Source organism: Aptenodytes patagonicus, chromosome 1, assembly GCF_965638725.1.
Source record: "Aptenodytes patagonicus chromosome 1, bAptPat1.pri.cur, whole genome shotgun sequence".
Lineage (NCBI taxonomy): Eukaryota > Metazoa > Chordata > Aves > Sphenisciformes > Spheniscidae > Aptenodytes > Aptenodytes patagonicus.
This window is the reverse complement of record NC_134949.1, coordinates 86,242,829-86,265,556: the sequence shown is the minus strand read 5'-3', so window position 1 is coordinate 86,265,556 and position 22,728 is coordinate 86,242,829. Positions and strand designations below refer to the sequence as shown.

Below are 22,728 nucleotides of genomic sequence, written 5' to 3'. Positions count from 1 at the left end.
AAGCTCATAAAATTTCCTTACAGTGGCCTGTGATATTTCCCCTCTGTTCCCTTTCTGCTCCTAACACTGGAGCAATTCTGTTCTACATTCTTTAAACACCTGTTCCCTGACTGAGTTTACACCGTAAGTCTCATAGATAGCTGGGCAACCATGATTCAGGCAGTGACAGGAGAGCAGGAACAAGAGGATGACAAAACTATTTAAGCTGCAGGGATACCTAAAAATGCATATGGATGCAGAAGGAAATTTGCAAATATCTAGGTGCTCCAACTACCTTACAGATGAAAGCTGCTGTATCTAGAATTGTCAAATCACTTTCCTCCAATCTTAGCCATAAAGGATCAGACTAGATATGAACAGCTTAAGTAGAGCTGGCTTTGCCTCCAGGCACAAGAACAGATGAGATGACCTTTGAAGGCTCCTCCCAGCACCATTTTCTATGATTCTACAACTAAAGATGATGATGCAGTGGTCATATGCAGGAATGCTCATAATCCCCAGTCAAGGTTGAAGGCAACATTGTGCTAAATACCACACATGCACGTGTGTTTCCCTGTAATACTGTCATGCTTAGAAATAGGCCTATGTCTACAGCACTTGCAGTAAACAACTTGGGTCATTCCTATTGGGTTATCTCATCAAGCACTGGTTACGCTCCTGGCACTCCAGTTCACAGACTCCAATCTGAGCTCCTGAAAAGGGATTTGCAATTACTGTACAAATCACACTCAAGAAGAAAGAAGAGTGATTCTAAAGACATTTTACATGAAAAAGTTTCAATGAAAACAGTGTCATTTCCTGTTCAAGAAGCTAGAGACAGAGCACGACCATGCCTGTATATGTGCATGCAGTGAGCCTCAGAATTTGAAGGAGTACCCAGAAGATGGGTCACAAGTTCAAGGTGACAGCAATGAGGAACAGCTGCTGGCTATGCACCCTTCAGCAGCAGGTGTACCCAGGCCCCAGAGGTTTAAGTCAGCTCTGCCAGTGACCAACAGACTTACAAGACCATCTGTCTGGGCACAAACTGCACACAGCCTTCCCAGTTTTGCTGCCCAGATCTTCACCATACACAGACAATACAGGGCTTGTTATGGATTAGCTAATGAGCAACTGTTTAAACCAATAGACAGTCCTAGTTCTCCTGTGCTCATTATCTGGATCCTACATGAATGAGAATACTGCCTCTTCTTTTAGCTGTAATATTGTCTTTTTCTGATCAAGCAGCTTTCCTTCACTTTAGGGCACCCCTTGAGGCACTAGAACCTGGAAAGGTTATATTGTCTTGTACTGTTTTTGCTTAACAGATGTATAGGGATAAAAAATCTTTATTAAAGTAAGTTATATTTCATACATGCCCCAGCAGTAAGGCATGCCTTTGAAAGATACTTTAAAAGAGACTTCATGTGATAGGTTTTGCTTACTTGCACTGTAGAAATAGGAAAGCTCTTTAAGAAAGCTCCTTTTTTCCTATGCCAGTTCTCCACGCAACCTCCATACACTTATCAGCTCCCTCTATTTATGTGCAGCCCCTTGCTTGAGAAACGCTATCACCATTCTCTACCCAATATCTGACTAATCAACAGAAATAAGACAAATTCTGAGAAAGCACTCACTGTATTTATCTTGAAGCTTGCTCTTCCTCTTTAAGACCTGAGAAAGTGCCTCTGTGTCCATCAGTCTAATAAACTTATTCATGTCACAAACACACACATAGTATAAATCATAATACTAAAAATTTTGAAAAAAATGCAGATATTCACAGTGGAAAGCAATATTTGCTCACCACCTAATGCCCACTGTTCTCCATTTCCTGTGTAAAATCATAGTATGTCTAATCTAGAATCCACCTCTCATTCATACAAAACGCACACACACAGCATTCCTTGGGACTAGTTTTACAAATACATTCCTTACAGTTTTGTCTGATACAATTTTAAAAGTCCCCAACAACAGCATTTCCATTCTAACTCCTTACAGAAGAGAGAGCCCTCAGCACTGAGCACCATGCTGTCATGAAGCTTCTGCTGATATCCATCCTATATTCCTTCTTTCTCTCCCATTAATCCTAGTCATGCTCACATGTTCCACATAAAATCCCTCTCCCTCCTAAATGTTAACACCCTTCAAATATTTTTAGACTGTTATTATGTGTCCCCCCACCCTCCACCTTTCAGTCATCGCTTAGCCAAGCTATGTATATTTAGCTACTTTAATCTTTCCTCCTAAATCAGTCCCTTCAACTCCCAGAGCTCAATGTTAAGTCTGGTATGCTTGTTGCTCTTCTCAGAACTCACTCCGTGTTTTTGAGATCTTTCTGGTAACGTGTTTGCAAAAACCTGTCCAGAAGAAAGCTTTACATGTGCTTGTTTTAAGGAAAAAAGAAACCCAAGCCAGTGGACATTATTAATTTTCACTTTCCGTGTCTGATTTCTTTCCCAGGTTTTGAATTCAATCTCAAATTTTAAATGTAAATGAACATTTTGTATATTTAAGAGCAGATTAGCAACTGGAAATATTTGGATCCAATTGTGAAAGTATGCAGTGTTTTTAAAAATGTAAAAAGCTACTAAGGCTTTTTTACTAAACTTTTCAGAAAACAACTGGAAATGTGTAAAGTTACCCAGAAGCACAGAAGCAAAACAAAGCCTTGCAACAAGGGAAAAGGCTGACAAATGAAACAGAAACAGTCTCTCAGGTACAAGGCAGATGAGTGGATACAGCTACAAAGCATAAAGCTGGCTTACTGAACTAGAAATCAATTAAACTGGCTGTGTTATTTACAATGCAAAAAAATCAGAACAAGTGCCTTGCTGACAATATACTACTATGGATCACCTCTTATCTTGGAGAATTACTAAACGTTTGAAATTTAGAAATTAAAAAGTCAGAGGAAGAGCCAAAAGAGTAATGTAATGTTGCTAATGAAGGAAGTTACTTGAACACAATGAAAGCTCTGTGGCTGCAGACATATACAGTGAGAAAAACATAATCCTACACAACACGCTTGGTTTTAAGCCTGACAGATAAAAATGGGACTACAAAGCTGCTAAAAATCAAAAGGGACAGGAAAAAGTATGTGCCCTTTGTTGAAACAACAGAATAAGGCCCCCAAAAAAGTAGTCACAATAATTTTCATAGCATGTAATACACAATAAAACTGCTAATATATTTCTGTTCAGTACTAAGTATGTTAAGAAAAGATGCCACAGCCAGTACTATTAACTCTATTAACTGCAACAGCAAGCAGTCTCCTGGTTGGTTGGCATTTCAAAAGTGGTAAATTCCTCAATTTTCAGGAAATGCTTGGAACTCATGGAAAAATATTTCTTTTTATGTTTGCATGGAGAAAACACCAGTTGAACTGACATACAGTTTAACATGAAGAACCCTAAACTCAGCTTACGAAGGAGATGGAAGGAAAAATTGACAAACTCCATCAGAAGTTTAACCTGCTGCAAAGGTCTCCAGAAATCTGGCTTTATCTAGTCAACAACAAAGAACTAGAGCCACACAAAAGTGAAGTTGAAAGCTGACTCAGTGAAACAAAACCTTGTTATCGAGCAACTCCAAAAACATCACACCTACCACCAGGAAAAGGAGAGGAGGGAAAAGTCTGCATCCTGACCGACTGTCCACGAATCTAAGTTTTGTCTGTCTTCTAGTGTTTAAAATGGGAGATTCAATTTTGTTACCAAAACTGTGGGATAAAGGGCCATTCTACGGTTCACTAGGTCACAATAACGGAAGGGATAGGAACTGCAGAAGTATTTCTCTGAGGGATATCACAGCTGAAATCCAAATTTTCAAATTATCTGGGCCAGCCAGTTCAGTGTCAACTAAGCACATTCCCAGCATGTTCCAACTGCTTCGACTGAAACATCATCAGGTGAGATGCTAAACTAGATACAGAAGAAAGCATTTGAAGACTAACACCTTGAAGGTTTTCATATTTGTAATAGCTGCCATGCTTCTCCCTTCCCTCAAGGAGAAGTAGTGTTTATGAACTGGGACAGGCAGTGTATGTTTTGTGCTTCTTCAGGTTTATTTGTTTGCTTTTGAGTTTTACTTTTAGTGACTTTCTGAGGTTGGGGAAAACATTAACTGATAACATATCCCTTTGAGATGAAGGCAATATCCTGCAAATTTACCTGGTCGTTTCAGAACAGGGGTGGGATGGACCACCTGTGACATGGTAGTTTTCAGCATCAGACTGACCTTTTATGTCAGCTTAATTCACTTTGCAAGCTCAAGTCTTTGCAGTTCAGTGCCTGCTCCAGGTTTTAACTAGTAACATGGTTAACTATCCTTCTATCACTCAGCCTCTGAGCTTTGGACATCTTTAAGTATTTCCTATCAGCCATACCAGGCCTTTGACTCACAAACAGATGGTACCAGCCTAGGAGATAGATGACTGCCCCCAGCTGCTTTCCCCACCCTGCTCAGCACAGAAATGGCTGAGCTGTTTGTAAACCAGCTGCTAAACTACTACCTCCTACAGAACAGCAATCTAATAAGCAGCCACCAATTCTAGCTCCTCTTACAAAAAGGTGCTCCAAGCCAGATATTTGTGCAGTGGAAGGGAACACTGGACAGCTAAGGCAGTAGCTCAGTTCTTCCAAACTCTTACTTCCTCACTTGTAAATCAAGGCCCCAGCAGTGTCTTGTCAAAACAAATACCACTTTGCTAGTTACTATTTTTTATTTCTCTGTCCTCAGTAGTGTTGGGAGACCTGCTTTAATTAGCATCTCCATGCAAATCACATAAAGGTACTAAGCTTTTTCCCCCTCTTCTTTCTCTAGACCAGTACTGAAGATGCCAGGAGACAGTGACTCTAACACAGAATTCTAGGATTGCTTATTTGGTACAAATGCTACAGATATTATTTCTCCCATGGAAGAACATAGTTGGAAAATGTAAGAGCCAGATTTGTAATATGGTACCCCCAAAGGCAACACTTATAAAAATTATCCTGCGGGACCTTAGTGGTACCAGAAGGCACCAGATCAGTAAGTTAACGGTGCCCTGGACTCGCTGCTTCTAATGTCAACACAATGACTAGGAGAAAAGATAGCATCCCATATCAAACAAGACAGCTTTTTGTGCCTTAAGCAGGTGGTAAGCAGAGACTGCTGGAGAGGACAGTGAAGGCTTGTACCCGGAGCAGCGCTGTGGTATGAGCTTATTCAGTTGGGATGCTGCCTCCAGTAATGGAGCATGTCTAGGAGGGCAAAAGATAATGAAAGAAAAGGCGGCAGCAAAGGCATCAAGACACAGATCGTCAATGTACAGAGAAGAACCTGGCTGACTTCCAGGTGACGTAGGGATCATGTCCACTCAGCAATCAGCAGTGGACGGAGCTAAAGGGCTGTAAGCAGCAAACCGGCTTGGAAGAGGCTAGGGAACACGAGCACGAGGCCTGTGTATAGGCTGAAACACACCTTTCTGTGCAATTTTAAATGTATTCAAACAAAACAGTGCAAGTTCTTCATATTAGCTTGGTTCACTTCAGCTCATTCAACATGTTTGCTGGTAAAAGCTACTAACTTTAAACTGATAACAGGTTGCCTCACAACAGGAGAGAAGTACATAAATTGCACATAGAAGAGATCCTGGGACCTGGAACATCATGCCCAAAAGAGTAGGACCACACAAGCCACTCCTCAGTGGGAAACAGTGAAATAGTTCCCCTTTTGTCAGGGGAAGGGGCATATGCAGTTCTCTGTAACACCTCGCCCCTTGGTTCAATGAGTTCTATGCAAGTCGGTCACGGGACAGCTAAACAACCGGCTCTTGGAGGCAGGGCCGGCTCCACATATAGCTTGTCCTGTTCCATGAGCTGGCTCATAAGCGGTGAAGATGAAATCAGGGACTATATTTATTCTCCCTGCCCGGTCATATCTTTCTATAGATCCCAGGCTGGGCCCTGCTTCCTTGGCATGGATCCTGGAGACTAGTAAGCAAAGGAGGGCATAAATCAGTGCCTCGGCCTCTGTCAGGAGCACATCGAACCAACCATCCACGCTGGGAACAGGTGCACTGAAGGCAAGCAGGGACACTGTCCCATTTGGAGTAGTGGGGGAGGGATTTCATTTCTTCTCCCAGAGCCTAGCCTAAACTTTTCACCCTGCAAGTGGGTTATTTACCTTCTGCAGCTCACCAGTGTAGTTAACTAGAGACTTTCCACTAAACACCAGTCCATGCTAGGTCAGGCCCCAGCTAAGTCTCGGTGGTTTCTGTAGTACATTCTACTTCATTTTTACTTTTGCTCTCACTCTTCTTTCTTTTCTGGTCCATTTTGCTCTCTGCTCTGACACGTTCACTCCAAAGCTGAAGTATTTCAGGGACTATGCAGAATGATTAGTAAATGAAGACAGTCTTAAAACACAACTGTAATTTTTCACCAGTAATTTTAAAGTCACTTGTCATGGAAACTAGTGCAGACTTACAGGGGCAAGGAGCATGCCGCTAATCTATGCTTAATAACCATGGGGAAGATTTTCAAGTAATATTTTAGTTTGAATAACATTTTAAGCAAGCATTGCTTCTGTAAGAAGCAGTCCTACCCTCACCTCAACCATGGCTGCTCATTCCCACTCTCATCATCCCTTCTCTAAGTACCAGCACAAGCAGCTGTGCAGTGAAACAAATCAGGGGACATATCCAAATTAAACTTCACTTTTTTCCACTTTCTGGCTGTGTTAGTTTTAAGCTGGATCAGTTCCCTGGTCAGTTCCATAGCACAACCACAAAAATGTTTGTGCCAGCATAGAGCAGGAATTGATGTCTACATCAGAATATTGACACTTGCTGAGCCTCAGGGTGATCAGCCTTACTCCAGATATTGCTCTATACAGATACAATGATGTATGTACCCAGTAAAACCATCCACTGGAGATAAGGCTGTGTAAACAAGACACCACCCATGCCCCCATAGTGAGAGCAATCCATTCCCTAGCTCAGGGAACAATGGCCCGATGGGTGGACAGAAACCTGCAGAATGACTTGTGAAGTACTCCATGTGATGCTTCAGGGCATGGTGCTCCCATGATGGGGCCTGCAAAGACACACAGATTCCAATGTAAAGGAAAAAAAGCAAGCATTGACTGGGTAGGAAGAGGGTTGCCTTCCATAAGATCCTTGCTAGTGCTTTGAGAAACAGTTTTAACACCTTGGGACTTTTAACCAAATGTTGTGCATTCTCAGCCTTTGCTTTACTTTTTAGTCACCGAGTTACCAGATGGCTTCTTCCAATACTGACTTAGAGAATCCAGCCCAGACCAGCTTTTTTGTGGACAAAATCAAAATCAAAATTTTACTGTGGAATAGATCAAAAATCCAGTTCAAAATCATGTCTACCACCTAAAAAGTTGACTTCTGCTGCAGCTGCAAGCCAGCACTTTTCTGCATTCAGGGCTGGGTATCTAGCTAGCTAGCTGAGAAGAACCCACAGGTGAAAGACATTCATGCCAGAGCTATAAAAAGGCAACCTACAATGAAAGGGAGCAGCCAGAGATGTCTGTTTTCTGCCCTTCTTAAGATCTCAAAAGCTTAGCTAGTTAACAAACTGTAGGTGTTTGCACACCACCAGCAGAGCTATTCAGGTGTTCAGGGGCTGAACTTCTGCCCTTTAGCACCAGAGACCCAGACCTTTACCTGTTAGGATAACAAGAATGTTGGAGACAGCAGTGAGAGATACCATAAAAGACAGACTTAGTCACACCATGAAGCCATTATATGATATGTATCCAAAGGTAAGTTCAGTAGCATGCCCAGCTCTGGGATCTACCTTATTGATACTCCCCTGAAAAAGACATCTCTAATTCTTTCTGATCTGTGTGCATGGAATGTTAAAATCTTCACTGATTTTCCTAAATACAACTTGAAGCGACCAACTGCATCAACTTGGGATCACCTGAAAGAAGAGTTCATTCAGAACATCATTTCATGCAAGGCAAGTGGCCTGCACAGGGCAGGCTGCCTGGAGATTTGTGATGTGCCCTTTCTTTCTCCTTACCGTACATCTTGCCTTCGTCTGACAAGATAATCTTCCGCCGTCCACATGGTGGGTAGATGGCTAGCGCTTCCTGGAAGCTCTGCTCAATGTCCGGACTCCACACACCCTCAGCGTCATTGTCAATGGGTTTGTCCAAGGCCTCGCTGCCCCCTGAGTCGTTGCTCCCCTCAGGGGAGGTGGGAGAACTCCACTCGTTGGAGGTAATGGTGCCAGCTAGAAACTCCAAGGTGCCACGTGGAGAAGCAGACTCAGATCCTGTGATGACAAACACATCCCATCTGTCAGTTAGAGATCCTTCTCTCTAGGAAAATGAGGAGATACTAAAGAAAAAAAAAATTAAAAAACCTCAGTGAGGAGGGGTTTTACTACAAGTTTACCTTAAATGGTAACTCAACCACGTGCTTGATTTCTATTAATGTTGAGATGAAAATTTTTTCTACAAATCCTTCTGATGCAACAGCCTGCTTCCATATCTCTTTGGCTTATTAACTCTCTATCACTTCCCAATTCTTCTCAAACACAGTGTCTTCTTGCCTATGTCTTTTGTCTCCTCATTTCCTTCTCCCTCTGCTGTCATTATCTGTGTAACTGTTATTTAACTTTCTGAAGCACGCAAACAGGGATTCAGTCTGTGGGAAAGACTATACAAAATAAAGCAGTGATGAATTATCTAGTCATCACTGAGCACTGGGGCTGAAATTTTCTCAGATACTGTTTCACTGGATCAGAGTTAGTAATCGGTATCATTTTTAACACTGACATTTCTTCTTCTCAAGGATCAGCTGCACTTCTAAAAAGCAATTCCTGGAGACAGACAGTTTAACGCAATGTCTCCCAAATCTCAGCACTACATCCTGGCAGGAGCAGAAGGCACCATGAGTAAAAGGATAAAGGCACTAGGTTGCAGGTCAAGAATCCTAGGCGCTTAGCCTGTTTCTACTGCTCATCTTCAAAACGACCTTGGTCAAATTCCTTCAGTTCTCTGTGCCTCTCTGCCCCCTCATCCTTTACCAGTCTCAGGCTATTAGATTTGCCACTGGGCAGGAACAGAAACTGGTTTCTCATTGAACCTAAGCAGACAGCTGCTAGCTCTTGAAAACTACAATAAATTATAGTCTACTTATAAACGCCTACAGTAGAGGCTGAAGTCATTGAGTGGAGCTGCTAAAACACTCATTGAGAAAGCAACTTCAGACCATACAGGCACTTCCAGTCAACCATATAAGACAAATGGCTTTTAAAGACACAGATCATTCCCCTGCCTTAATACCAAAGTTGTTCGTTTACATTTTTAATAGTTTCATTATCTGAGCTACAAAGAATGTTCACAAGCCACCATATGAGAATCCAGTTAAATGAGAGAGTTCAAAACTTCCCTGCGTATCACCACATTGAGCTGGGTAGCAAGAAAATCAGAATAAGACTTTTTTTTGCAAGAGCAACAGAATCATCAAACCCATACTGAACAAGAGAGTAAGGAGAGAGCTCTGACACACCAAGTCAGACTAGCTCAGAAATATCACAGTGACAATGTAAAGGAGGACAGAGGAGAAATTTGGGCATGGTCTATGTCAAACACTAGCTAGAACTAAATTTGTGCAGTTATGCCATGCCCTATTTGGTAAACAGGCAAAGCAGGTACATTCACTCAACTTCAGAAGTTCAAAAATTCAGGGCTCACGGCTCCAGAAACTTTTCTGACATCAACTTAAAAAAGCATTACATCATACACTCCTTTTTAAGTCTCTTTGGTTTCTTACCTCTTTGGATTTCATGTTTACAAAATGAAAGACCATAATGACTAGATTTTTTATTAATTTTTTTTTAATAAAAGCTGAAATTCTTAAGAATTTTATCATTTCAAAAGCTGAAGTTGTAAAAAGAGTTGACAACACTGGCTCTCAGAAGGTTTCACTGCTCCTTAATGACTTTAGACAGCAGCAGATACGTATTTTACATCTCCATAACCCACCAAAAGCTCAGGAAACAAAGGAGATAATACTGGGCATTTGAATAATTTCTAGACACAGTATACTTCTTACATCACGGTGCAGCATTTTAACAAGTGGTTCACATGGACATTTAGAAAACCCAGTATACGACTTATTTCCTGTGAGGATGTTTGGAACATATGAACCACTGGAAGGGCCTACCACTGTCCATCCATCCATTCCAGCCCCTACATTAGATTATTTGAATCCTCTTGACCCATGCTATACATTTTCAGAGCTCTAATGAACATGGGAAGAAATAAAAAAAATGGGACGTGAAGGGGGCAGAAAGGGGAACTCACACTTGGCCTTTACCACTGGGACAGACATCCCAAGAACACTGTGAATGGCACCAAAGCAGGCAATGCGACTTTTAAGGGATCCTGAAATGAACAGTAACAATTGCTTCCCTCACCAAGCATCTATCACCAATACACCCCCTTTCACTGGCAGATGCTCAATAAAAAATTACACGGGCATTCAAGAGATTGTCCTGCTGGGGAATCAGCATAGAGGAGTAAGCTTCTGTTTCTCTGTCAGAGTCCCTTTTGTGGAAAGCTATCTGTTCCAACTGTTCTTCTTTTGATATTTCCCCAAGCATCCCTAGTCCCTGGAGGCTGTCAAGACCCTCCGCATTTAATGCGCATTAAAATCTCCACAAACACAAGGCACAGACTAGTTTTAACTTAGGCTGACAGACTGAGAAATGGAGGGGCTCAGAAAGAAGCCTAAGGTGTGACAGCAAGCGTATTCATAGTACCACCTGCATTTGGAGCTGCAAGTCTCATGACAGTCAGCAGGCTCCACACCAACTGAAATCATACTCTAACTGCTCACCTGTATGAATCCCAAAAGCCATGGTCACTGGAAGCTACAACCTCTGCTCTCAAGCCAAATCCCCTAGCAATGCATACAAGTAGACAAAGTAATCTCCTAGGGAATGTATGGCCATCATAACCATAAAAAGCACTACTTTGAATCCAGTTATTTTCATCTCCTTAATGTCCATGCAGACACGGATGGATACCTAGCAGATGATTTCAGGATGGCACACTTACGTTGGAAACTAAGCAACTATATCTGAAGCATAACTTCCCCCCCCCCCCCCCCCCCCCCCCCCCCCCGGCATCCAAACCCTAGGAGTTGTTGCCTGATCATTTCAGGTTTTACAAGGCTTCATTCACATCTGTGCCAAGCGCCTTTGGTGACAAAGGAAACTCTGGGTCCTTTCTGATCCAAGGTCCAGAATAAGTGGAGGAGAAAACATATGCTGTATTCAGTTCAGTGTCAACTCCCAAGACTCTCTTCTCCAAACACGAAAGAAAGTTGTGCCAACTTCTGCAGAAGTCACTTGTATATTCAGGAAAGTCCGCAAAACAAGAGACAGAATATGTGAGCCTTATCTCACATTAGTCTAAATCAAGGGACATGTGGAACATAAGAGCAATGAGAGAAGAAATTACATAGATCTTGAAGTGACTAGATACTTTTATTTTTTAAATGCTTCTTACTTTTTGTGCCTTGACCAGCAATGTTAGTCCTATCCCAAGCTACAGCTAGGTCAGCAGGCGCTGAAATGTGCTATTGTGGCCAATCCCAACTTTTCTACACCCTGGGGCCTGATTCTGCTTTCCCTTCTTGGCACTAAAGCTATTCCTGATGGATGGTGAGAAAAGTGGAATTGTACTGACTATAAAATCAAGGATGTTTAGCCACCTCCAGCTGAAACCTCAGTAATCACCCAGACACTAACACAAATTGGCCTTCTTTTTGATAACTTCCAAAGAAATTTCATAGACTGAAATGACAATGAAAATCCTTGTAATTCTGCCTCCAGTTCAGTAAGATGCCAAGGGCTTAAAGGGCCTGCAAAGTTTTCTTAAATAATATTGCTTAAATAGTAAGCTCCATGTGCAATCCCAGGCAATACTCTGTGCTCAGAGGCAATAAACACTAACACAGGGAGTCCTGGTCAGGTGCTGTCTGTCTATGGGTCTCTTCTTTGGCTGAAGACTTCAGGCCTTCCGTTTCCTGCACTGTTGATCTGAACTATGAACTCAGTGATGGCCAAAGTGGCCACTTATTAAACCAAGAAAAGCAAGCTGTAGAGAAGCTGGGGGCTAAACTCTATGGTAAATGGCTTTATTAGTATGGCAAGTTGAAAAACTGTCAGTGGAATCACTTCCCATTGAAAAAGCAATCTGTTCAAAAATAGAGCATTTTTCAGAAACATGCTAATGTTGAATGTGTTATTTATAAGAAAGGTTTGAATAATATTCATTAGTAACTACTTTAACAAAATACAAATGCTTCAGCATTTAGCTTTCAGTTTGCTTCTGTTTTCCCATTCAATCAATAGTAACTATACACATACAGCTTGGTAACTTTAATGGTGATTTGTGTTACTGAGTGTTCTAATACCACTAAATATTTTAGTACTTAAAAAAAAAAAATAGTTTACAAGTTCTGCTTATGGAAGAGCTTGTAATCACAAAGCTTTCTTCTGATGTGGAGGGAATTTGATTCTGAAATCGCTAAACAGACATCCCAGTTTCTAGGCATGCTCAGACAATTCCTCCCCCATCTGAATCTCCTCGCCAGGCACAGTTCTTAGGATCAGAGGAGTCGGAGGATGTTGTCCCATTCTTGTAACAGGAAGTTTTGCCAGAGGTCCCAGGCCTGGTGTTTGTTCTCTTCAGATTCCCTCAGTTTGAACTTACACTCCTCCTCTTGGCTCTCGTATTTCTGGTATTGTACCTTATAGTTGTTCTTATTCTGATCCCACTCTTATTTCACTGAGGGATGATTAACTACCTTTCTTTGTGGGGTCTAGTCATGGATTCTCTCCCAGGATCAAAGACACAAGCCCCTCACAGCACCCCCACCTCCTCACCACAGTATCTCTACTTCCTTGTTATGTTTTCCCTCTGTCCAAATACTGTTTCTTATTCACTCTTGGTCCCTGTTCTTTCTGCCATGGCCCATCTCTTAAAGAGTCACTCACAAAGGCAGGCTTTTGGGTCAGAGGAAAGCAAAACCATGGAGAAAGCACAAAAATCTTTCAGCTCCAGCAGCTTTGTTTTAATTGTTCTGATGCTGGTAATTTCAACACTAACTCTCTTTCCTTTCACACATGGTGGCTCATTGAGATTCAGAGATCCTGCAGGGCTAGACAGCTGCCAAGGGCCCTTCAGCGAGGTCTCATTGACAGAGAGCACATCTTTAACAGACTCCGTAGTCTGACACATCTGCTTTCTAATATCAATCCCTCAGTCATTACTGTTGGTAACAGCTCCCTCTTAAGTGTTTGTGGCAGCTGCTCAACACAAAATCATACTTTCCTGAGGATCTGAAAAATTGCAGCCAGCTGTCTCCAGTTGTTCAGTTTTCTTAGAGCTGCTCTGTCCAAAAGACTCCCCCCACTCCATGGCCACCCCCTTTCCCTCCTGGAACTGGTATCAAGCACAACACGCTAACCAGAGACATCCCTATTCACTCACTCCTCCCAGGCAGGAACACTCGCCAGCGCAGCCGTATGGAGTCTGACAGTGCGGTTCCACTCCTGCTTCTGAGCTGGCTGCACTCTGAGGCAAGTCACTTCACTTCACCAAGGACGTCCCTTCATCCTTGGTCTCATGTAATGGAACTGCAAGCTGTGGGGGCAGGGACTGCTTCCCATTACAGGTATTCCTTGATGTCATTGCAATGCAAACAAAACCAAACAATTCCGCTACTCACTACCGTAGTAACATGAGCCAAATACTGCTACTATAGAGGATCTGAAGCACAACATTTTCGTATCTGATCAGCAGTCAGAGAATTTCAAAAAAGAATGAGTTCAGCCAGAAAAGAAGATGTCCTGCTGCTCAAACTATAACTTTAGAGTAGTTTATAATAATAAGAAAACCTGGAAACAGCAACAACCAGTCAGTTACTTCCATCCAGAACACGCTAACAAATGAGCTTACACAATGCAGTCATACAAGATTTGGGTTTAGGAAAGCAACAGTTTGTAATACTATGAAATCTATTGTGCGAGGTACGATGGAAGATAGCATTCAAACTTACCAGAGGAAGAAGGCTGGGAAATTCTACGGGACACTACAACAATAGCTCAGTTCCTCTGAAAGAGAAGAATGAGTGCAATCAGTAGATGAGTAGCTCCAAGGGGGTGCAACTCAAAGACTGCAGGGAAAAAAAACGTTCTGAAAAGGGAAAAGGTGGGAAAGCAGCTGTTCAACAATAACTAAGGTCTGTTAAAGCTTGCAGGCAAAAGAGGACAGAAACCATGAACATGTTTACATGGTCTCTACAGAGCAAAATAAAGATGCAACTGTAGCAAGACCAACTAGCACTGAACTGTATCTAGGAAGGTAACAGCACTTTGGCAGCACCAGCCAGCAGCCAGTCGCTCAGGCTCTTCAGGAGCTGCACTCCAGTCATTAAATCAGCCTGGAGCCAGAGCCGCTCCGTTTTGGCAGAAGATCCAGCAACAGTGGAGATGGGCGGGTGCAGTTACTGAGCCTTTTGAGGGGGCTCCGCTCAAACACTCCATAACAACTTAGCCAAGTGGTGAGACTGGCTACGATCTCACCTTTTGCCCTGGGCCTCCTACAATCCCTGAGCAATGCTGGCTGTTCCCTGTGAATATCTCTATCCACCCAGGACACCAGAGTAATGCTGCCTAATCCTATCAATAAAACCAGTTAAGGTAAGTGTTACGTGCTGTAGGCGAAGCAAAAACTCTTAACAGGCAGCAGCGCCAGGCAAGGAAGAAAGGAGAACTGAGGTTTCCCTCTGTGTATTGGACAAGGTAATATATTCATTACATCTACAGGCTGCATTGTGAGATTTTTGTCTCCGTCTCACCACTGAATAAGACTGGTTTACAAAGGAACAAGCACTACTAGCTTCAGATCACATCCAACATAAGCTTGGGCTCCAGCTGAATGCTTATCACACTGCCTAACATAAAATCAAGCTTGGTTTGCTTGCTACACTGAAACTGCCTGCAGCAGCTGCTGTTCAAAAGGCACCTGACTTCCTGAGCAAAGCAAAACAACGCTCTTTAATTATTGCAGTAGCTGAGCTCTGGCTGAAGCAGAGAGAGGATGTAGTGTCCAGCACAGTGATATAAATCAAAACAAGGACAGAGGAGAACTTCTATCAGTGCAGCCCTGGATAATGCAGTCAAACAGGATGTGATGAGATAAGGCTGTGTGTGGCCTTGCACACCATCCAGTCAGTTCCATTCGTGATAAAGGAAACAGAACACAGAGCTTTGCTGCCCTAAGGAGGGGAGAAAAAAAAATACACAACCCAACAACAACAAAACCCAAAGGCTAGTTCTGCTCCCACTAGTCTAGGGGTGGCCAACTTGGGGATCGATACTGAGCCACAGGCAACTCGCGCACAGCTCCCACATACGGGCTACATCACAAGGCCACCAGCCTTGGACTGACAAAATGACTACTGTGTGATTTACATCTCAGCTGGGAGAGAAAAATGAGCCAGCAAGGGCAGCAGAGATTGACACTGCCAGGTTGCCCTGGGATTGAGCCACACACTGGGCTGGCCCCAGCCCTCAAAGGAACAGTGCAATTCCTGGGGAGTCACCGTTATCTCCCATGCGGGAACTGTTCCCAGAGCTCCCATTCTCCCTGACTTTCCAAGACATGTGGCATGTGTTTCACAGCTTCCCAAACAGATGAAGGTTGTGGCAGGGTGAAAATGGTTAGCCAGCCTCGTGCTAGCAGCAGTGGTCAGCAGGAGTCATTCTCCCGACAAGCACGGAGCTGGTTAGAAAGCAATAAACCAGGAGGAAGTCAAATAATCATGTCCCTTTTCTATTGCAGAATCACCAATAGTGTTAGCTAACACGTTTATCACAACTGTCCCTTCAACGTTCACTGATAAAAATTGCGTGGGTCCTACCAAACCAAGCTAGAGACAGAAATAAATCATGCTTAGCTTTTTCCCAAAGAGTATTATTCACTTAATTATTAAGGAATAGGGAACCTTTAATAGCAACCTAAAAAGGCCTTGCTCCTAAACCCACTGAAAGTTAGTTATCCTGAAAATCTCTCCATCAGACTCAAAAGCCCCCATTTTACCTATGGAAAAAACTATAGCACAAAGACCTAAGTGAACCACCCAATGACAAAATCAGACTGGAGGCAAAATCCAGACAAGAATTTCAAGACAAGAAAAGATGAACTTTAAAAGTGATTTGCAATTGCAAGTGGTATAACTTCAGAGGGGGTCATGATTAACACTGTCTGGAAATCGTGCGTCTTTTGAGTCTTTCCTGACAAGTACCACGAAATTGAGAGACTCATAATGCCTACTTTATGATATCCAAATCAAATTCTTATTTCCTAATCCTGCCTCCTGTTCATGACATCTCACAACCTCTTGTCTAGGACTCAAGGGTAGATGTCCCAAAAGAACCTCACAACTGTGACATACTTAGCTTCCCATGGCACTAATGGCAGAATTTCATATGAACTCAGACAGGAGACAGACGTTTGCAAATCTCATCCAAAGCAGTGAAAACATTTAGCTCCAAAACTATAGCCAGTCTCCAAGAAAAGAAATAGCTGAACCTGGGCTAAGAGTCTTACAACAGAATAGGCAGAAGCACTGACCACACAACCCACGAACGTGGTCAGATTGCCGCATCTGCAGTGCTTGCAGGTAGTCTGTGTTGTGTTGTGGCCACAACCTGTCCGGCCAGGGCTAAGCCTTTTACTAAAACCTCAAGACAAAAGCAAACCACAAAGCAGCAGAACAGGTATATAAAATGGGACCTCAATTCAGTCAACCAATTAAGCACGTGCCTTGATTTTAGGAGTAGTTAGACAGGAGCTTAAAGCTATTTGATACTTTTGATAAACCAACGCCTAAGTAAAGTAAAGAACAACCATGAAACATCTGCATCACATAAATGAACCCTACTCATGGCTACCAACCAAGCTGCACTCTCTTGGGGTACTCAGAAACCACCCCAGCTCAGTTTTGGAGTATACACTCCACCTGGAACATGCAGCAGGTGAACATTCACTGCTTACAGCTAAGATGATCACTTCCTGAGGGCTGACACTGAGGGAAGTCCGCCAGGTTTGTTTTTTTGTAAAAGAGTCTGAAATTTCCTAGCAGACAGGTGCCAGCCATTTTAACCGGATTCTAGTTCTTCTACCAGTTCGATACAAGAGACAGTAGAGCCGTCCCCAACTCGGACTAGTGTAATTTTGAGCTCAGAACTCTCCCCTCTCAACTGTGGCGTAAACACACTGTCATTTCCAAACCACTGAACATACAGGGATTTCACAGAAAGCAAGTGAAAATCATGAGAACCTGTGAGTACAACCCCAACCCTCAAGCGGGAATCACTAAGCAAAAAAGGAGAAAAAAGAAATGACAAAAACTGAACAACACAGGTTAAACTTGCCCCCAGATATTACAGGAAAGCACAAACCTTCCGATTTATCTCTTTGCCCTTCCAGACCCTTCTCGCCAGGAAGGTCAACAGGTTATATACCTTCTGCTGGATTAATCTACAGGAGAACAAGGGCAGCTAGCCAAGCAAAATTAGATTCTTAAAGGGACACAGCCAACCACAGACTTGACTCCAGTTTTTAAAACATGTTCTTACAAATAAAACCTGTGACCAAAAACAGTGGAAAAAAAATGCTGCTTCTCTATTTTTCAGTTAGCTTACTGGGTGGATAGAAACAGTGATTTACATTGTTTCCCCTGGACAGTTACTTTCTTCTGTTCACGTAGATCCTTCAAAAACAAACGGGGGCGGGGAAATAAATAGGATTTTATTTATTTATTTTTAGAAAGATAAATCAAAGAGCAGTGAGTGTACTTGGAGAAAATCTTCTTATGCAAACCTCTCTTTTACACCTCTCTCTTTTTTTCCCTGAGCTGACAAGATTTTCAACTAAGAGAACCTCTCTAAATCCTGCTAGTCTGGTATCAGGGAGCTTTATTTAAAGGACCTGCTATGGAGAAGTATGATCAGGTAAGATGAACTTAAGACACATCAGCAAATCCTCCCTTTCCATTTCAGTATACACACGGTCAGTGCTCTCTTGACTTTTCCTCCTTCAGTTAAAGCAGTCCTGGTTACGAGAGATTAGACTTTGCCTGGACATCTGTCATTAATGGTTACCATACTGTTTGAAGGGAGGCACTTTGAGGACTATGCTTATCTTCTCTTTGGCAATAGCAAAGCAGATGCTTCGAGGGCTCATATCCATGCTCTGAAAGCCACTGACATTCATGTCTCAGAAGTACAGCGGAGTAAAACACCTACCCTTTGGCAATCATATTCTAAGGAAGGTAAGAACAAGGTAATTATAAACCTACTACAGAACAGAAAAACAGAGCCAGTGACTCAGCCAGTGGCACCGGGAACTGGAAAACCTGCCCCTCCCTAGCAGGAAAACATCTAATTCATACGGTCTTAAAAACAAAGGGGAGTGACTGCATCATCTCCAGAAAAAGGAGGACCCAAGGGGCAGGAACAACAACAGCAACAAAAACCCACCCAAAAAAACCAAACAAAAAATCCCCAAGAACCCAAAACACCACCTCCAAACCCCAAAGAACTCTTTCTAATCATCTAGTCTCAGATCTTGTAATGAGCTCCACGCATGCAAATTCCTGACTTTTTACAAGGCTCTACGAAGGACCATGTTGGGCATTTATTTAGCATAGTGGTGGGCATAATGCAGAAGTTGGAGAGAGAAAGGAGCATGCACTACTGTAAATCTTGATAAAACTTGATTGCTCTTCAAAGGAGAGAGAATTGCCATGAAGTTAGGGAATGAAAAGAATACACTGCATGATGCAATAAGCTTAGATTTAGAATAGCATTTGCTACTCTCCAAGGAAATCATAGCTGAAAAATTACCTCAAATTGCTTTGGAGAATACTGCTGATATTATTAGAAAATTAACTAACGGCTTCAAAACTAAGTGTAATGATATATACCAATGGAACTAACAGGCACAGGGGGCATCTACTAGGTTGCTGCAGGGATCTTTGCCAGTCCGGATTTCTTTGACGTCTTAATTAGAGATCTAAGACTGAATAAAGGGAATGTTAATGAAACTTGCAGGTGATACAGAATGAAGTTTACAAACACCAGCGGACAGAAACAACTCAAAGGGATTCAGACAGCTCAAAAACAAACAAGAGAAGCAAGGGGGACAAATAAGACTAGGTGGAAAAAGTAATGCAAAGAAACTGAAGAAACAACAATGAAAAAAACAGATAAATCAAGTAAAAAACCCTGGCGGAAGCAGGAGCTAAAGCCATGCAAGAGTGAGAATGCTGAGCAAATGAGAGCGCTGTCTGCAAAGCAAATGCTTCTACAAAATGACCAATGTAACTTTTGTCTGCCTGTGCTCGGTTATCACTCCGGGCAACAGAGAGAGATAAATCACCTCCAACACACGGAATATCAGATCTCATTCTGCAAAAGGAACACTGATAAATTGAAGAAAGTGAAGAGCAGAGTATAAAAAACAATCGTTAGGCCTAGAATAATAGACGCTGAAAAATATTAAAAGTTTAGTCTCATTAGTAGCTTGTAAGAACTTAGAAGGTGCAAACGGAGAGAGAGAGAGAATAAGCAATCATTTCACAGAAATACACACCAAGGCAAAAACTGTGGCAGTAGAGTAAGAAAACTTTTCTGATGTTTAAGTACATTGGGCGATAGGAAAGTTGCCCAAGAAAATTACTGGAAGATCCACTGCATAGCATTTATGGGGGGGAAAAAAAAAAACAAAAAACCAGCAAATGAACAAAGGACAAATCTGAGCTATAGGGAAAGTATAGGAGATCTTTAAAAAGAGGTAACACTGAGTTTTTGCTTTCTTAAGATACAGTCGTGGCCAGATAAGACAGAAAATCATTTCGCTGTCACAGGAGCCACTGTAGATATGGTCTAATGAACTACTTAAGGTGGGAAAAGATGGCAATGTTGCTAAGAAAATATCCCCGTTCTTCCTCCACTGGCCACCCCCTAGTCATTGCACCCCCTTCTCCAGGCACACCAGCATTTATGTGACCATATGATTAACTGGACTGGAGAACAGATGTGGCTGAAAACTAACTTGCTAGAAGAGAGCATTACTTTTCATCTGGATCAGCCCCCTGGCCCGGGTCAGTAAACAGCAGCGCCAATACCCATGCCAGCGACAAAGGAAAAGAGGTGTGACAAGTATGGAAACGGACAGTTTGAGGCTGTGCGGACAGGTCCTGTCTACAGCACTGCCAGCTTGAAGTCTTTGTGGACCCACCCCTTGAGTTATGTTGTGACGGAACCAAGAGCTGAAACATACAATCAGAAAAAGACACGTAATACTAAGGAAGGAAAGCTGTGAATGAGTATAACGTCACTCCAGAGATGCAAGCAGCATCTATCGGAAACTGTACTTTTCAGCTACCTTCTCAAAACTCTACTTACTGTATACGAGTTCTGTGAAACAAATACCTGAGTAAGAAAACCAACAGCAACTGTGATTTTCTTTTAAACCACAAGCAAGATCCGGTGTCATTGGAGCCCTTTTTCTCTTCAGAGCTTGGCAGTACTATTTTCATACCGTTTTCCCACAGATGTTCTGTGGGAACATTAGTTAATACTAACATTAAAACACTTATCACCATAATAACCTAAAATACTTCAAAGCCATCGGTAAAATTAATTTAAAAAATCCAAACGACTTAGCAGGAACCAAGACAGTGGAGAAATTCCTAACACCCATTCTCATGCACACTAATTGCTCCCAAGATCACCTCTGAGAGGATACGAACAATGAGCTGATACTCCAGTTTAGAGATGATAGACTTTGTCCCACGCTCGAGTTTGAGGGAGCCATCCAGACCGGGATGTAGGAAAACCCCATGAGGTGACTGCACCCACTGTCTGGCTGCCCTTCGCTCTGTCAAGCCAAGTTCCAAAGAAAACCACAGAGTCCCTCAGCATCCAACAGCACTAATAAAGAAGCCCCTCCGTATTCATTGCGGCACCATCCAGGCTCTTCTCTGTCGTGAGAAAAAGCTATCAGGACCAAAAGGCTTTAGCTACACAGGTGATAGATAGTGCAGCAGCTTCAACCCGGCCCTAGCACTTGTTATACACCCAGCCTGCTTCCCCCCTTGCTCTGTTCCTCTCGCTCCTCCCCGTTACTCTATGCCCTGTCCTACTGCCCACTTCCTTCTGTAGGAGAAGAACAATAAAACCTCTTACATTTACACAGACAGATGGACAGACAGGTGAACAAATGCTCCGCTCACTTTGCACACAGACAGTGCAATCAAGTCTAGGGGAAACCGATCTGTTCAGAGTAATGGGAAACAAGAAAAAAAACCCAAAAACCGAAACAACCCCCAAATCTCCTTCCCTTCCACTCGGCCCCCTGCATTTCAAAAGTATTTTGCGTTGTTTATTTGTAGAGGATTCACGGAACTCAACTCTTAAGGTTGGAAAGTAACATGAGTGTAACTTCAGGTTAAACAAAAGCAAAAAAAAAATTGGTAATTAGTTGTGGGTTTTTTTGTTTTGTTTTGTTTTTTTTTACTTTTTACTTATATATGACCATTCACCATAAAGTACTTTACAGAAGTCCTTAAAATACATTGAGCTACACTCCTTCCCCCTTCTACAAAAAAAGCCCCATCTTTAGCATCCCATGCAAGGAATTGTTTAACGGGAATTATCTACATAAGATAAGAGATTACTTGGGGAAGCTTTTCGTTTGGTTTTTGGTGTTAGGGGTTTTTTTTATTTAAATCCTTTCCAGAGGCACGCCACCAAAACTCAACTCTAACTTCAGAATAACTGATCTGGGAAAGCAGTATTCCCTCATCTTTCGGTAAATGCCCTGTAACAACCCACATGCCTTCTCACGGATGGGTTTGCTTACGATTGTTTTGTTTTGTTTTTCCCCAAAACACCCTCCATAATTCACATTAAAATTTATTACAGAAAGTACCGATCCTCCTCTCCGCCCCCCCCAAGAACATCTCTACGAACGGTACAGAAACCTATTTTTTCCCATTAGAAGCGCTAGCGGTTTTCAGCCGATGCGACAAGCAACCGAGTTCCCGAAGTCCCAGCGCCGGCAGCAGCCTCTTCCCGATGGGGGAAGCCGCCGGAGCCTCCATTGAGGATGTTCCCATCGCTTCCTTTGTACGCTTGTGCCTCCTCTGTCGCACACGACCGGCTCCAAACCCTCCCTCTCACCCCCTCTCCTGCAGGCACCCGCGCCCCTTCACCCCGCGCCAAAGCCATCGTGAAATAGCGTGTCCTGACCTGAGCGAGGCAAGAGCGGCTGTTGTTCCGCAGGGGCAGCGGGGAGCGGCTTCAAATCCTCCTGCTGCTCCAGGACTTTCTGCCAAAAGAGCAGATGAGGGCTCTTACTGCGCGCCTGCCCCTCGCTCCCGCCCGATCCCCACCCCCGAGCCCGCAGGGGTGGGAGCGGGGGCTTGGACGGGGGGAGCGGGCGGGCCAGCTTCTCGCTCAGCGTCGCCACCGCCAAGTCGGAGAGAAAGAGAAAAGTTGCCGGGGAGCCGCGGCTGCCCTCGGGGCGGCGCCGGGGTGGGCCCTCGGGGCTCCCCCTTCCCCAGGTCCCGCGGCGGCGGGGACGGCGCGAACAATGCCGGCCGGGCCGGGCGCTCCTGCCGGCCGGGGAGGGGAG

General features: G+C 43.2%; 1 protein-coding gene and 1 long non-coding RNA gene across 2 annotated transcripts in view; both read right to left on the bottom strand.

Annotated features, from left to right (window-relative positions):
• Positions 1-8,101, bottom strand: part of TEAD4 (TEA domain transcription factor 4) — a 44,860-nt gene extending 36,759 nt beyond the window's left edge. Inside the window, exon 1 of the mRNA XM_076346140.1 lies at positions 8,019-8,101. Within this exon, the coding sequence (XP_076202255.1) occupies positions 8,019-8,025 (7 nt within the window). The 5' untranslated portion in view covers positions 8,026-8,101. The remainder of the gene's footprint in view (positions 1-8,018) is intronic.
• Positions 8,102-8,185: 84 nt separating this feature from the next.
• On the bottom strand, positions 8,186-22,427 carry LOC143164061 (uncharacterized). The gene is made up of 3 exons (XR_012996019.1): positions 22,344-22,427; positions 14,078-14,132; positions 8,186-8,273 (listed from the first exon to the last, which is right to left on the bottom strand). It is a non-coding gene; the product is annotated as an uncharacterized LOC143164061 (long non-coding RNA).
• Positions 22,428-22,728: the final 301 nt, after the last annotated feature.